Below are 14,953 nucleotides of genomic sequence, written 5' to 3'. Positions count from 1 at the left end.
CGCCACTGTAATGAGTAGTATCGCTTGGTGTCATAAATTGCTGAGATTCCCATCCGTCCGTTCGGTCGATTCGGAACCAACCTGCGCCTCGTCGCTCTGTCTCTCTCGCACCCCTGCGGCACGCCCCACGAGTGCGAGAGAGACAGAGCGACGGACTCGTCCCGCTGGCCGCCGCCTTTGGCCGCCTTTGGCTGCCGCGGACCCCGGGGACGTCGCGCGGCGCCCCGCCAGCGGAGCGCTCTCCCCCGAGGCGGTGCTGCACACTGATTCCGAGAGTCGTTTTCGTCGCTCTGTCTCTCTCGCACCCACACGGGCCGCCCCATGAGTGCGAGAGAGACACAGCGACGAAAACGACTCTCGGAATCAGTGTGCTGGTCGGCAACAACTACGGCGGCCAGCGGGGGGTCCGCGTCGACGCGCGAGCAGCGCGAGCAGCACCCCTCCGTCCTCGCCGCCTGCAGGCCGACCCCGAACCGCGCGGCCGCCGCTCTGTCTGTCTCTCTCGCACCCCCACGAGACACCGCGTGAGTGAGTGAGAGAGAGAGAGAGAGAGAGAGAGAGAGAGAGAGAGAGAGAGAGAGAGAGAGAGAGACGGCCGGCCGCGTGCCGCGTGTGGGAAGGAAAAGCAATCGGCGCTACACTTGACTCGGCCTCGGAAATGGGGGGATGTTTGTGCCTTTCCAACAGGTTCTCTTCCGTCGGTGCATCGTGAAAAAAGTAAAATAAGATCAAAAATAGGTACAAGGGCTACTTTTGTCGAAAAAAAGATTGTTGGGTGCTCGCAAGGAAAAACTCCCCCTTGCGTTTGACATAAAAATTAGCCAAAGTAAAAACTGTAGTAGTGATAAAATTTTAGTCTGGATTAAATTCTTTAAGAGTGTGTCGAACGTGACTGGAGGAACCCAAATGATCAAGGAAATGATACTTGATTTTTTTAAAAAAGCGAGCATTGCCCGGCGTAGCTAGACTCAGCTTTCCGTGCTTTCTCATTTCAAAAATAAAACATCTGCGGTATCGATCAAAATGCGGACCATCCCCACTTACACCAGAGCAAAAAATTTGCTCAAACAAATTCTTAAAAAAAAAGAACGAAACAAGAATCCCACGCCCAACTTTGCATGGCTGCCCGTGGGCGAAATCGTTAAAACGCAGCGCCGCCGTCCACAATGCGTGACCTCGGCATTAACCCCGCGCCCCGCGGTGCATCCAGCGCTGTCTCTCTCGCACTCGCGGGGCGCTGCGTCCGCTGCGTCGGGGTGCGAGAGAGACAGACGTATTACTTACATGTTGCGGCCATTAGGAGCCCATTAGGGAGGTGTTCCCTCCGAACAGAACGCGACACGCGCGACTCTGCGGCCCGCGAACCGCGCTCTCTGTCTCTCTCGCACTCGCGGGGCGTGCCGCAGGGCCGCAAGGGTGCGAGAGAGACAGAGCGACGAAACACGCTGTTCGGCCGGCTGCGGCCGGGCGCCGCTCGTTAACAGAGCTGGGTCCGTGCCGCGGGGCGGGGCGGGGCGGGGCGGCGTCTTGGGGTGGGGCTCCGACTGGGGGTGGCGGGCCGTACCGGGGGGTGTCCGCCGCGCAGCCGCGGAGGCAGAGGCCATTTTACGCAACAAACGCCCCTCGCGAGAGGACTCTGTCGAGTTACACTCAGTGTCTTTAAAGCGAAAACAGAAAAAAAGACAACAACAAAAAACTTCTTTATGTTGTTCATGGTGAAGATTTCTTCTCTCTTTCTCTCTCTCTCTCTGTCTCTCTCTCTCTCTCTCTCTCTCTCTCTCTCTCTCTCTCTCTCTCTCTCTCTCTCTCTCTCTCTATCTCCCTCTTCTCTCTCTCTCTCTCTCTCTCTCTCGCTTTCTCTCTCTCTCTCTCTCTCTCTCTCTCTCTCTCTCTCTCTCTCTCTCTCACACACACACAAAACACACACACACACACTCTCTAAGACAGCACCGCGCTTCGGAACAGGGTCCTCGTCCTTGGCGCTGCCCAGCTGGAGCGGCTGGAGCACTGCTGGAGCGAGCACGTGTCCAGTCCACCCCCTGCACCCTGCTAACCTGCTGCTGTTGTTGTTGTTTATGCTGCTGCGGGTGCTAATGCCTAAAAATAACGCGTGCGGCTCAGCGGCCGCGTTAGCGCCTCTTTCTTCTTTGTGCAGCGGGCCGTGGGCGAACCCTGCTTACCATTACGCCCTTAGAGCTTTTATCCTTTTTTTCTGAACCGAATGACGACGATGAAGCGATCTGACGACGCAAAAAAAAATTCTCTTTGTGTGTTTGCTTATTGCTTTGCGAGGAATAAGACGTGTTAATTTTTGTGTCCCCTTGAACACGGTTTCTTATTCGTTTGACGCGGATCAATGTTCAAACGAACGAGACACATTCAAACGAACGTGACTCAATTGAGATTCCATAGAATTCTATAGACATTCTACAGAATAACGAATGAGACGTCACAAACGTTGAAGAACATTGTGACCCGGTTATTGATTTTTTTTATTTGCGTTACTTTGTTTCGCGTTCTTGGAAGGTTGAGACTCGGCGTTGGGCGAGTAGGGCCAGAAAACAATTCTCCGCTAGACTCTCCATCGTCCTGGAAACAAGCTTAAGAGGCTACTGAGCCTGTGTCTCAACCAAACAAAAAGGGAGGGACGCCTTGCCAAAAAGCAGTGACGCTTCTGCGCAACTCGTGTCTCCATCTCACTCTATCGCTGAGCTGCCCCCTCACACCAGGAGGTGGAGTGAGAGAGACAGCAGCAAGCTCCGTTGGGAAAACGCAAAGAGAGTCCATTGTAAGCCTAGCATCGTGTTATTACATCCTTAGCATTGTTTTCCCGCGCGCCCAAAACTCTCACATTTTTCTCTCGCCTTTTATGTATTTGCATAATTAGAGGCGCCCAGCCTCTCCCCTCCCCTCTCCCCCCTCCCCTTTCCCCCTCCCCTCTCCCCTCCCCTCTCCCCCTCCCCTCTCCCCCCTCCCCTCTCCCCTCCCATCTCCCCCTCACTGTGCGAAAAAACCACAGTGAATCCCGTCAATTTTTTTGCCGGGATTTACTGTAGTTCAGAACACAGGATTTACCGTGCCTGGCTACAGTATCTACTGTACCTGGTACAGGATATTCCGTACTCCACCCCTGTGGTACAGTAAATCCCGTACAAAGTACAGTAGATCCTGTTAAAAAAGTACAGTAAATCCTGTCCTATGAACTACAGTGACAGCTGTACTAATCACTACAGGATTTACTGTGATTTTTTTCCCACAGTGCTCCCCTACCTGCACCCTTCCGCTGGTCACCTTTTGAGGGCAAGGGACGCGTGAAATCCGCTGTGGGCGTTGTGGGTGCGAGTGCTGCCAGTGGGGTGGCTGGCTGGCATTGCAGCCCCTACATTGTAGGCACTACACGCTGATTGTTGTATCAATGCGTTCGTGGTGGATTAGAGGAGCGGCTCGGCGGAGCGGCACCACCTTGGAGAGCGACTCTGCAGACCGATTCCGAGAGTCGTTTCCGTCGCTCTGTCTCCCTCGCACTCACGCGGCGTCTCATGTCGGTGCGAGAGAGACAGAGCGACGAAAGGGACTCTCGGGATCGGTCTGCTGCTTCGCGTTTCCTCGCTCCGTCTCTCTCGCACGCCCGCGGCGGTCCGGCTGAGTGCGAGAGAGACGGAGCTGCCCGGAAGGCGTCAGGTGAGTGGCGTTTCGCAACGGGTTTGCCGAACGCGGATCAAGCCGCTCTGGAGGGTCCTCCCGCGAGCCGCCTCGCGCTACGCCACTGCAATGGCACGGCCAGAAGGCAAAGAAATAAACTCCACACAAAACCCGATTCAACAAGTCAGCGGCGCGGCGGGTTCGAATCACGAATTCGACACACTGTGCAACAGCTTAGGAAGGGAACCAGCAGACTGATTCCGAGCGTCGTTTTTCGTCACTCGGTCTCTCTCGCACTCACAGGGCGTAGGTGCGAGAGAGACAGCGACGAAAACGGCTCTCGGAATCAGTCTCACTGCCGCCGCGGCGAATGCACCAGTGGTGGAGTATTTCTCACGGCATTCACTCACTCGTTCATTCCGATCATTTATTTATTCATTGATTTAGTTATTTATTAACGTGACGTCGGTGCCCACGCCTTCGCGTTGGGGAGCCCGCAGTTCGACAAACAGTTAATAAACCGTTTGCTGGTCGCCACTCAGGCGCGGCGCCTCCCCTCCCCTCCCCTCCCCTCCCCTCCCCTCTCCTCCCCCTCCCCCTCCCCCTCCCCTCCCCTCCCCTCCCCTCCCCTCCCCTCCCCTCCCCTCCCCTCCCCGATGCCCTGGGGACCTGCCGAGGGAGGGTCCGGAGGCTGGAGGGTGTGCAGCGCGCGTGCGCAACATTCATAGCGATTTGCGATCAAATTCATTACGTAATTTGTAGATACATGACCCACTGCTGCCGGGAGCAGCAGCAGCCTCTTCAGCGCGCGATAAAAGATGATCGCCCGGGCATTATGGTTCAGGGAAAAGAGAGAATGTTCTTGTGTCGTTTGGCGGACTGTGCACATGATGATTCGATCTGGGTTCGTGAAAGTATTGTTTCGCTGAGAAATGGTTAACTACACTGCAAAGCCGGTGGTAAGTTGGCTTGCCACAAAATTGGCAAGCCGTTTTGAATGCCAAAATTTGGCAAGCTTTGGTCGGAAATCTTCAAAAGCTTGCCAAGTTTTGGCAAGCTGGGGGATGTTCCCGGGCCAAGCTTGCCAAATTTTGGCATTCAAAACGGCTTGCCAATTTTGTGGCAAGCAAACTTGTGAGAGCGGATGTCCTTCAAAGATCGCAAAGGATTTCTCATCAATGAAGCTGTCCTGCTCGGGGACCACCACTCGAGCTGGACGACGAGCCTCGCTTTGCTCGCATGATTCAGACACTTTCCACGTTCCACTCCTCGGCGTAGAAGTAGTGGAACCGGGTGGCTCCCGCCGACTGGCCGGCCGGCCAGCCTCGTATTTGAACAGCGGAGAGGGTGCTATTTGGCTGCGAGGAGGGCGCGGCGGGGCACGCCACTGCAAGGCACGGCACTGCCAGGCACGGCGTGGTGGCGAAACCCACGCGCCTCGGCAAACACTCGTCAGCGTATCGAAAAATGAAACACCGTGAAACACCCCGCGCGCGAACGGGCACTTAGGTTATTTGCTGCACGCCCTCTGTCCACTCGACCGGAACGCATTGCACAGTGGGCCAGAAGACCGGCGGAGGCGGTCGAAACCCCGGACGCGTTTTGAGCTCCGGAGTCGCTAAACGGGACTCGAACCGAACGTGTGACCCCACCAATGGATTGCTCTCCGAACGAAGAATCCATTGGTGGGGGTCACACGTTCGGTTTGATTCCTGGCGACTCTGGCGCTCAAAACGCGTCTAGAGTTTTTTTGGCCGCCTGCGCCGGCCGTCTGGACCGCTGTGCATTGCTCCGGGGGCGAGTTCACACCATTTCTTATCGCAGAAAGTAACTTGCCGGCACGGCAGGTCCCCGAGTCCCAGCGCGGCAGCCCCTAGGGACGTCCCCTCCCCCCCCCCCCCCCCCCCTCTCCCCCCGCCACCTTGACCCGCCCTCCAGCTTGCCCTCCAGGACGCACTCCATCTTGTCTTCCCTGCGGGATGCATTACGCGCTGCTAGTGGTTAATTTGGCGGTTCGGCCGGCCGGCCGAGCCCGCCGCCGCTGTGTTCCCACGGACAAGGCCGTACTGCCTCGCAGAAATTCACGCTGAAATGTACGGAATAACTAGGCCAAAAAGACGAGCAGGGTCATTTCAAATTTGAAATTTTGCACTCTTTTGCACTGTAAATGTCTGTTACTTACAACTACGTATTTACAGATTCGCACACATAGCGCCAAACTTATAGATTAAATACGTCCGTTTACGACCAACAAAAAGTACAAAAGCATTTTGTGTTCCTGTTGTGATTGACTGCCTCTTGGCGTTTGGAAACCTTGCTGGAAACCAGGTGGGGATCCCGCATGTTCGAACATTCGGCAAAATAATTTGATACTATTTGGGAGATTTGATTATATTCGTGGTCCGATCCGCTCGAGTGCCGCTGAAATCAGCGAAATAGAGATAATCCAGCACACGCTAGATGAGTGTGCGACACGGAATTTGCCACACACACACACACACACACACATGCACACACGCCCACACACACTCGCCACTGACTGCGTCACTACGGTCCGGACGCAGAGCGACGCGCACAGCCAGTGGAGCGGTGTGCCCCAGTGCTCTCCATAGAGCAAGCGACCAGTTGCCGAACCGGTGCGTAGTTAGTTGTTGTTCATCTGAGCAGCAGCCATTCCATCGCCTTTGTGTGATCGCTATCATAACGCTCGGCGGCCCCTCAAAGAGTCACAGACACGTCAGTGACGCGCTGTGTGTGTGTCTGTGTGTGTGTGTGTGTCTGTTTGTCTGTCTGTCTGTGTGTCTGTCTGTCGGTCTGTCTGTCTGTCTGTCTGTCTGTCTGTGTCTGTCTGTGTGTGCCCAGAGCCACGGCCCTCAGTTGGGCTGCCCCTAGCCAGCCATCACCGCGGAACTAACGCGACGCAAGCTCCACTCATTCGTTAACTCGCAACTGTGTGTGGTGTGTCTCTTTTATTTAGGCTGGTGTGTTTTCTAAAAAGTAATATGGCGTGCGACGGTGACTGAAAAGGGCAGCAGTAGTGTCCTGGAGGCCACAGCGGGTGTGGAAACTGAAATGGTAAATTCATAGACAGTTCATGTCGTCCACACTAAAAAAAAATTGGCAGTGGCAAAGATATGTGGGTTCGGCTGTTATGAAGACCCCAGGGGATGTTGGACAGATACAAGAAACATTTGCCCGGGAAGTGCACTCATTTAGGCTGCTGGCAAAGCATCCACTGTGGTCCAAGGACTGGTATTACATTTTCAATTTAACGTACACGTAGCACGTCAGACGAAGTCGGTTTATGAATAAACAATTGGAATCCAGTACGTACGCCTTAACTTTTTTGAGCCTGCTTATTCAATTTATTCTTGGAAATCAGCCCACTTTCCACAGTGTGAGCTAACAACAGCAACTTGGCCACGGGAGAGGGGGCGGTACAGTGGACGCCAGCGAGTTCTCTCTCCTCCACTGCCCCACTGGGGCGTGGCGAGGTTGGGCGGGGCGGGGCGACGTGTGATTGATTAGGCTGTGGGGCCGCGATTCGCACACCAGTGGGGGGCAGCCGGGGCGGGGATTGCACTGTATCATGGAGATTAAATTTCGCCGCCGTCGCGGCCAAACAGGGTAAAGAGAGGACAGACAGGCCAGACAGAGAAGGACAGACAGAGCAGACAGACAGAAAGGATAGACATAAGGGACAGACATAAGGGACAGACATAAAGGACAGACACATGGACAGGCATCAGACATAAAGGACAGACTCAGACAGACATACAGACAGACAGACAGACATACAGACAGACAGACAAACAGTCAGGGCACTATCACAAACAAACTTGTCTTGTTCCAGGCGGCCCTGAGACGGAATTGGCGAGTCTCATGGTCCAGCCAGCAGTGGAGTGGCCTCGGGCCGCCCCGGGCGAACGAGGGTGGTTCAGGGTGGTTTGCTTTAAAGCGTGCCATCGCGAACCATTAGTCAGTCAGGCCGTGCCTTGCAGTGCCGTGCCTTCCACTGCTGCGGGCCGGGGGACGCTCCGCTCGTAACAATGTGTAGTGCGGGTCGTTTTCTTTTTACCATAATCGAATTTGCGGAGTAAATGGAGGATGCACGATGGAAGGGAACTCCTAGCGCGGCGCTGCTCTCCCCCCCCCCCGCTAACTTTCCTGGGCCCAACTGTCTTCCCTCCTCCCCCTCTTTTCCCTTCTACCTAAATCCCCCCCTCTCTCTCTCTCTCTCTCTCTCTCTCTCTCTCTCTCTCTCTCTCCTTTACCCCTTCCTGCTGTTCTACTTGTTCCGCCTCTTTTCCGCCACCGCGCCAGTTCGGTCGACTTCTTGGGCCCCTGAGTCGAAAACACGTGTGTATGTGCGTGCAAGCCTGAGAGAGAGAGAGAGAGAGAGAGAGAGAGAGAGAGAGAGTCGTGATGGCGGCGGTGGCAAGGCGCGGAGGCACATCTCGTTACAGCCGAACGATTTGTCGTGCCTGTGATTACGTCGTGTTGGCGGTCCTGGGTCCTTCTGGGTGGCGTGGCGCGCCGTGGCGTGGCGTGGCGTGGCACGGCGTGGCGTGGCGTGCCGCGCTGTGGCTTCTGCGCCATTGGTCAGCGACAGCCGTTGTGATGTGGGGCCCAGCGAGGGCCGCGGCGACGCGGCAGTATCGCGCCTAGTTTCCGCGCAGTGTGCTGGAAGCCCCGAGGCCAGCCAGGCGACTGCAGAGGGTCGTTTCGCCGCTCTGTCTCTCTCGCACCGCTACAGGGCGCCCCGTGAGTGCGACAGAGACGGAGCGACGCAGCAACCCTCCGGAGTCTGTCTGCTGGGGGCGTGGCCGGGCGGCCGAGCCTTACAAATTAAGCGGCTGATTCCGGGCGACGCGCCGGGCGGGGCGCTGCAGACGGAGAGTCGTTTTCGTCGCTCTGTCTCTCTCGCACTTATGGGGCGTCCCGTGTAGGCGCGAGAGAGACAGAGCGACGAAAACGACTCTCGGAACCGGCCTGCTGGTAGGCCCGCCCTGGCAAGGGGCAAGGGGCGCTGCAGCCGGCCAGCCCCTCTCCTTGTCCGATTCCCAGCCGCCCAGAATCAATCTCCAATTTTTCCGAGAGCGGATTCCCCAAAGTGGATTTATGCCAGCCAGGCTGGGGGCGAGAGGGGCCAAGGAGTCCTTTAAGCAACTACTGGCCTCGCCAGTGTACTGGCAGGGGGCGGAGCTGCGAAACTGGAAAATATTGGTCCACGTCGTGATATTTTATTCCACCATGTGACAGCAAAAGTAGCAAAAACATGTCTCTGGAATAGAGCGGTAGGTGCGAATGAGTGATTGAATACTGTTGAATACTGTGAATACTGTTGAATACTGTGTTGAATACCCGCCTGCGACAAATGCAATTCAAAGCTCGATGCACACACTAGAGTAATGGCCACCCAGCCGGCTGCAATACAAACAGCCCGCCCCGAATACGCGAATTTAAAGCGAACTTTCCGGGAGTGTATAGTAACGGTCACTGACCTAAGAACTCACCGATTACCTCGTTGGGGGCCGGGGCAACTTTATTGAACCCAGAGGACCTTTCGTTTGACGGCATAGGACTCCCCTTTCCTCCCCCCCCCCTCTCTGTCTCTGTTTCTCTCTCTCTCTCGCTCTCTCACTCTCTCTCTCTCTCTCTCTCTCTCTCTCTCTCTCTCTCTCTCACACATATACACACACACTCTCTCTCTCTCACACTCTATCTCTCTCACACACTCTCTCTCTCACACACTCTCTCTCACACTCTCTCTCTCACCCTCTCTCTCTCTCTCTCTCTCTCTCTCTCCTCTCTCTCTCTCTCTCTATCTCACACACACACTCTCTCTCTCATACTCTCTCTCACGTCGCGCCGCACTACAACCTCAACCTGTCCATTGGGCTCTCCAACACTCGCAGCGCCGAAAAGGCGTTGATGATGGCCGGGCAGGTCGAGTGGCCGGCAGCGTTACCCCACCGACGGCAGGGCCTTTGTCCGGCCACACACACACACATACACACATACACACACACACACACTAACCCGGCAGGCACACACACACACACTGGCACACACACACACACTGGCACACACACACACACTGGCACACACACACACTGGCACACACACACTGGCGCGCACACACACACAGAAACATTTTGCTCTGAATTGACCGGATGTAATTTGGGGGCGGTTGCATTGTCCGGCCGCGTGAGCCTCGAAGCGTCGACTCGATCAACCCTACGACTATACGACGGCCACCACACTAGTAGTTCCTGCCTACAGTGCAGTGTCTGGCTCGCCTTGCTGCATCGGTCTTATCGCGGTGCGCCGCCAAAATCGATGCTTTTAATCAGTGGGAAAGGAATGCAGTCGGATTGTGTCGATACCCCACGCGCGTGTGGAGCGCGGCGCGGAGTAGCGACAGGTCCGTTCTAATCGCAGTCACTCATTGCGAGCACTGTTCATTCATGAGGAAAGGGTTGCCCGTCGCTACCCCACGATTGAGAGAAACCCTCACAGTCCGTCTCACAGTGGGCCAGAGGACCGGTATGGCGGCGACAAAAACTCTAGACGCGTTTTCAGCTGAACCGAGCGTGTGACCCCACCAATGGATTCCTCGTTCCGAGAGCAATCCGTTGGTGCGGTCACACGTTCGGTTCGAGTCCCATTAAGCGACTCTGGAGCTCAAAACGCGTCCGGGATTTTGACCGCCTTCACCGGTCGCTTCTGGCCCACTGTGCTGTGTCAGCACCTTGCCTCATTCCCAGGAACAACATCGCGCGCGGGGTGTTGCTGCCGGTGGTCAACAACTCCCTTTTTTTCCCGCTAGTTGGCACCCCTCGGCCAAACGGGTTCAAAGGGCTTTCCCTCTCTCTCCCTCCGCTGCGGTGACTGGTTATTGCCCGGGGGACGGCAGCACGCCGAACGGCGCCTTCGTCGCTCTGTCTCTCTCGCACTCGCGGGGCGGCCCGCGGGAGTCGCTGGGGTGCGAGAGAGACAGAGACACCGCGACCACTTGGCGGCGAGGCCGTGCGCCGGTCCATTGAAATGGGATTAGGGGGATTAGCGCGCCGGCCTCGCCCTGTCTCTCTCGCACTCACGGGGCGTCCCGTGTGGGTGCGAGAGAGACAGAGCGACGAAAACGACTCTCGGAATCAGTCTGGCGGCCGGCGTGCGTGCGGGGACGGGGATTACCGCCGCGATTATATCTCTGATCGTCGGCGTCTTTCGGAGGGCCGCGTCGTGGCACGCCGCCCGCCAGACTGATTCCGAGAGTCGTTTTCGTCGCTCTGTCTCTCTCGCACCCACACGGGACGCCCCATGAGTGCGAGAGAGACAGAGCGAGGCTGCTCCCCGGCTGGCCGGCAATATATGAGTCGGATGATTGTGCGCGCGCCTCGCAGCCTTGCACTCATCAACAGGGCGGCTGCAGACGCATTGAGTGCCTGGACGGACAGACAGACCGACAGATAGACAGACAGAAAGACAGACAGACAGAGAGACATACAGACAGACAGACAGACAGACAGACAGACAGACAGACAGACAGACAGACAGATAGACAGACAGACAGACAGACAGACAGATAGACAACAGACAGACAGACAGACAGACAGACCACACAGACAGGCATAGACTGGCAGACAGACAGACATACAGACAGACAGACGGATAGACAGAAGGACGGACAAACAGACTTTGTGCCTTGCAAAAAAACTTACATTGCAGTGGCGTTGCGTTTCCTGTTTATTTAATTTTTTCCCGGCCGCGCCGCCTGCCGTCGGCCGGGTAGGCCGGCCCGCCGAACACGTGAGTGTAACGGGCCGACCTGCTCGCACGGCGCTCCGCTCCGCCCGCTGCAGCCGGATTCCGAGAGACGGTTTCACCGCTCTGTCTCTCTCGCACCCACACGGGCCACTGCCTGAGCGCGAGAGAGACAGAGCGACGAAAACGACTCTCGGAATCGGTCTGCTGGGAGGCCGTGGAGAGAGACGGGCCCCGGCGCACAGTGGGCCAGAAGACCGGTGGAGGCGGACAAAACTCTAGACGCGTTTTGAGCTCCAGAGTCGCTAAACAGGCCTCGAAACGAACGTGTGACCCCACCAATGGACTCCTCGTTCGGAGAGCAATCCATTGGTGGGGTCACACGTTCGATTAGAGGCCTTTTTGGCGACTGCAGCTCAAAACGCGTCTAGAGTTTTGTCCGCCTCCACCGGTCTTCTGGCCCACTGTGCGGCGTGGAAACTCAACTCGGGACCGGCAGTTACATGTGTGTCATTGCGAGGCGCCACCCTTCCACATGCACGTGTGCAACCCATCAACGCAACTCTTTTCGTCGCTCCGTCTCCGTCGCTCTCATGGGGCGTCCCGTGGGGGTGCGAGGGAGATAGAGGGACGAAGCGTCGGAATCGCTTGCCGGGAGAGGCGGGCGAAGCGAGCAGCAGACTGGCTCCGAAATTCGTTTTACTCGTTCTGCGTCTCTCTCGCTCTCATGGGGCGTCCCGTGTAGGTGCGAGAGAGACGGCGCGACGGAGGCGACTCTCGGCACCAGTCTACAGGGCTCCGCTTGCTCCGCTCCCCTCGCGAGGAGGCGCGACGAATATGGAATGGCGCCGCGCTGCGCCGCGCGAGGGGCCGTGCCTAGCTTGGCCTGGCCGTGTCGAGCACACGTGATAGTGGGCATTCCATGTCGGACGCCCTCGCGCGCTTTTCGGCGCAGCGCCTACATTGCAAACATTTTGTTCGTCATTGACGACAATTTCTAGGCGAATTTTCCTTGCACACGGTAAACACTGCAGGGACACCCTGGAAATTGGTTATGTCTTCACCATGGGCTTCCTGGGAAAACCAGGTTCCGTTTTCACCGTGCAAGAATGTCATCAGTTTGGGAAGAAGTTGTCGTCATTAGCGTCCAGCACGGTCCTCTGTCCTACTGTTTACCGCTCACGCGTAGTACCGATCGATATTCGCGAACCTACACTCGCCAATCAATCCACCTGCAGGTGCTGAGCTAATCAAATGACGTCATCTGCCGCCCCCGCCGAGCCGCTGATGATCTCCGCGCGGCAGGGAAGCGCTGCCCTTCGCCACGCCGACTACCAAAGTCAATTAATTTCGCTGCACGTTCCCCGCACCAGCGCAGACCGATTCAGACAGTCCGTCCTTTTCCGTCGCTCTATCTCTCTCGCACTCACGGGGCGTCCCGTACGGGTGCGAGAGAGACAGAGCGACGCGCCGCGCTGCGGAATGCGCTCCAATGTGTGCGGCATGCGGCGATTGCCCGTCTCAGTAAATGAAGCGCCCTATTACCCCGTTTGCGTGCCAACGTGCATGCCTCCGAGAGAGAGAGAGAGAGAGAGAGAGAGAGAGAGTAGGGGGAGGGAGAGGGGGGCTGTGCGTGTATGTATGTTTGAGCGTGTGTGTGTGTGTGTGTGTGTGTGTGTGTGTATGTGTGTGTGTGTGTGTATGTGTGTGTGTGTGTGTGTGTCTATGTGTGTGTGTGTGTGTGTGTGTGTCTATGTGTGTGTGTGTGCGTGTGCGCGTGTATGTGTTGGCCGTGTGGCCCTGCGGTCGTGCTCGGAATCGCCCCCCGTCTGTCCTCGCCGAACGTAATATGGATTAGCCAATGGGATGGATACAAATGACTCGGCCAGTACAGCGATGTGGGTCGCGTCGGGCGTGCGCTGCGGCCTTAGAGTGCGGTGGGGCGCGTTTTGGCCTACGCCCACGCCGTTCGACTCGCACGGTCGACCACACTATGCAAATTGACCAAGTAGAGTAGAGTTTTGTCCGCCAGCGCCGGCCTCCCGGTCCCTGCCCACTACTATGCTGTGCCTTGACGGTATACCGCCGAGTACGCAAATTTGAGTGTCACGTCATGCAACTGGTTTGATGACATTCCTGCAAGGACAATGAGCCGCTATGCATTGTCATCAACGGACAGCCGCAGTGTGTGACAGTGTGTGACGCCGTCTGTCTCTCTGTGTTGCAGGTGTGGTTCCAGAACCGGCGAGCCAAGTGGCGGAAGACGGAGAAGTGCTGGGGCCGGTCCACCATCATGGCGGAGTACGGGCTGTACGGCGCCATGGTGCGGCACTCACTGCCGCTGCCCGAGACCATCCTCAAGTCCGCCAAGGAGAACGAGTGCGTGGCGCCCTGGCTACTCGGTCAGTACCTAGAGCTCAGTCGCAGAGAACTGAGTAGACTTTACGGGAGTGCGCCACACAGTGGAAATGCCAGAAGACCGGCGCCGGCGGCCTAAACTCTAGACGCGTTTTGAGCGGCAGAGTCGCTTAACAGGACTGGAACCGAGCGTGTGACCCCACCAATGGATTCCTCGTTCCGAGAGCAATCCATTGGTGGGGTCACACGTTCGGTTCGAGGCCCATTTAGCGACTCTGGAGCTCAAAACGCGTCTGGGGTTTCGACCGCCACCACCGGTCTTCTGGCCCACTGTGCACCGCCCGGCTGGCTGGCGAGTGCACGCGATTTGGAGCTTATTGGGGTTGCCTTTGTCAGCAGGCATGCACCGCAAGTCGATCGAGGCCGCGGAGCACTTGAAGGACGACGGCAGCGACAAGGAGGGCGAGGAGGAGGACCACGACAAGGAGCAGCGCGCCGAGGGCTGCAAGGACTCGGACGCGGCCGGCGCGCCGCTGGCCGCGCACACGCCCACGCCGCCGCAGCCGTCGCTCGCGTCGCCGCGGGACTCGGACGCGTCCGACGGGCAGCCGCCGGCCGCCGCGCCCGCGCAGCAGCAGGCGCTCAAGCCGCCGCCGCCCCCCAGCAGCACCAGCAGCAGCGTGAGCGTCAGCAGCGACTCGGAGACGCCCACCCCCACCGCCCCCGCCGGCCCGCGGTCCCCCGTCAACGGCCCCGCCAACGGCCGGGCTCCGCGCCGCCCCCCCCGGGCCCCGGGCCGCAGGGCCCCGGGCCGCAGGGCCACGGCATGCAGCCCGCCATCAACATGAACAGGGGGGACCCGGACGAGTTCCGGAACAACAGCATCGCCTGCCTGCGCGCCAAGGCCCTGGAGCACAGCGCCAAGCTGCTGGGCATGGCCTCCGCCGACGCGCTCCTCATGACGTCCTCCCTGCTCGGCCGCCACGGCCAGAGCCTCGGCCCGCACCAGCAAGTGCTGCACGGCGCGCCCTGCGACGCCAACGCTAACTCGCTGCCGCACGGCCACCCCCTGGACCACCTCCACTCGGCGGCCGCCCACCTCCTGCACTACCCCCACCCCGACGCCCACCCCCACCCCCACCACGCCTTCTGGCACCAGCCCACCAAGCAGGAGGCCAGTCCCTGA

The 14,953-nt window shown here is 57.8% G+C and overlaps 1 protein-coding gene across 1 annotated transcript in view; it reads left to right on the top strand.

The window, feature by feature from the left end:
* LOC117643123 (visual system homeobox 2-like) overlaps window positions 1–14,953 on the top strand; it is an 86,032-nt gene extending 71,079 nt beyond the window's left edge. Inside the window, exons 5-7 of the mRNA XM_034381812.1 lie at window positions 13,637–13,811; window positions 14,167–14,279; window positions 14,570–14,953. Coding sequence (XP_034237703.1) covers window positions 13,637–13,811; window positions 14,167–14,279; window positions 14,570–14,953 — 672 coding nt within the window. The remainder of the gene's footprint in view (window positions 1–13,636; window positions 13,812–14,166; window positions 14,280–14,569) is intronic.

Source organism: Thrips palmi, unplaced genomic scaffold (assembly GCF_012932325.1).
Source record: "Thrips palmi isolate BJ-2018 unplaced genomic scaffold, TpBJ-2018v1 HiC_scaffold_1, whole genome shotgun sequence".
Taxonomy (NCBI): domain Eukaryota; kingdom Metazoa; phylum Arthropoda; class Insecta; order Thysanoptera; family Thripidae; genus Thrips; species Thrips palmi.
The sequence above is the reverse complement of the archived record's forward strand: the minus strand, read 5'-3'. Positions and strand labels throughout refer to the sequence as shown.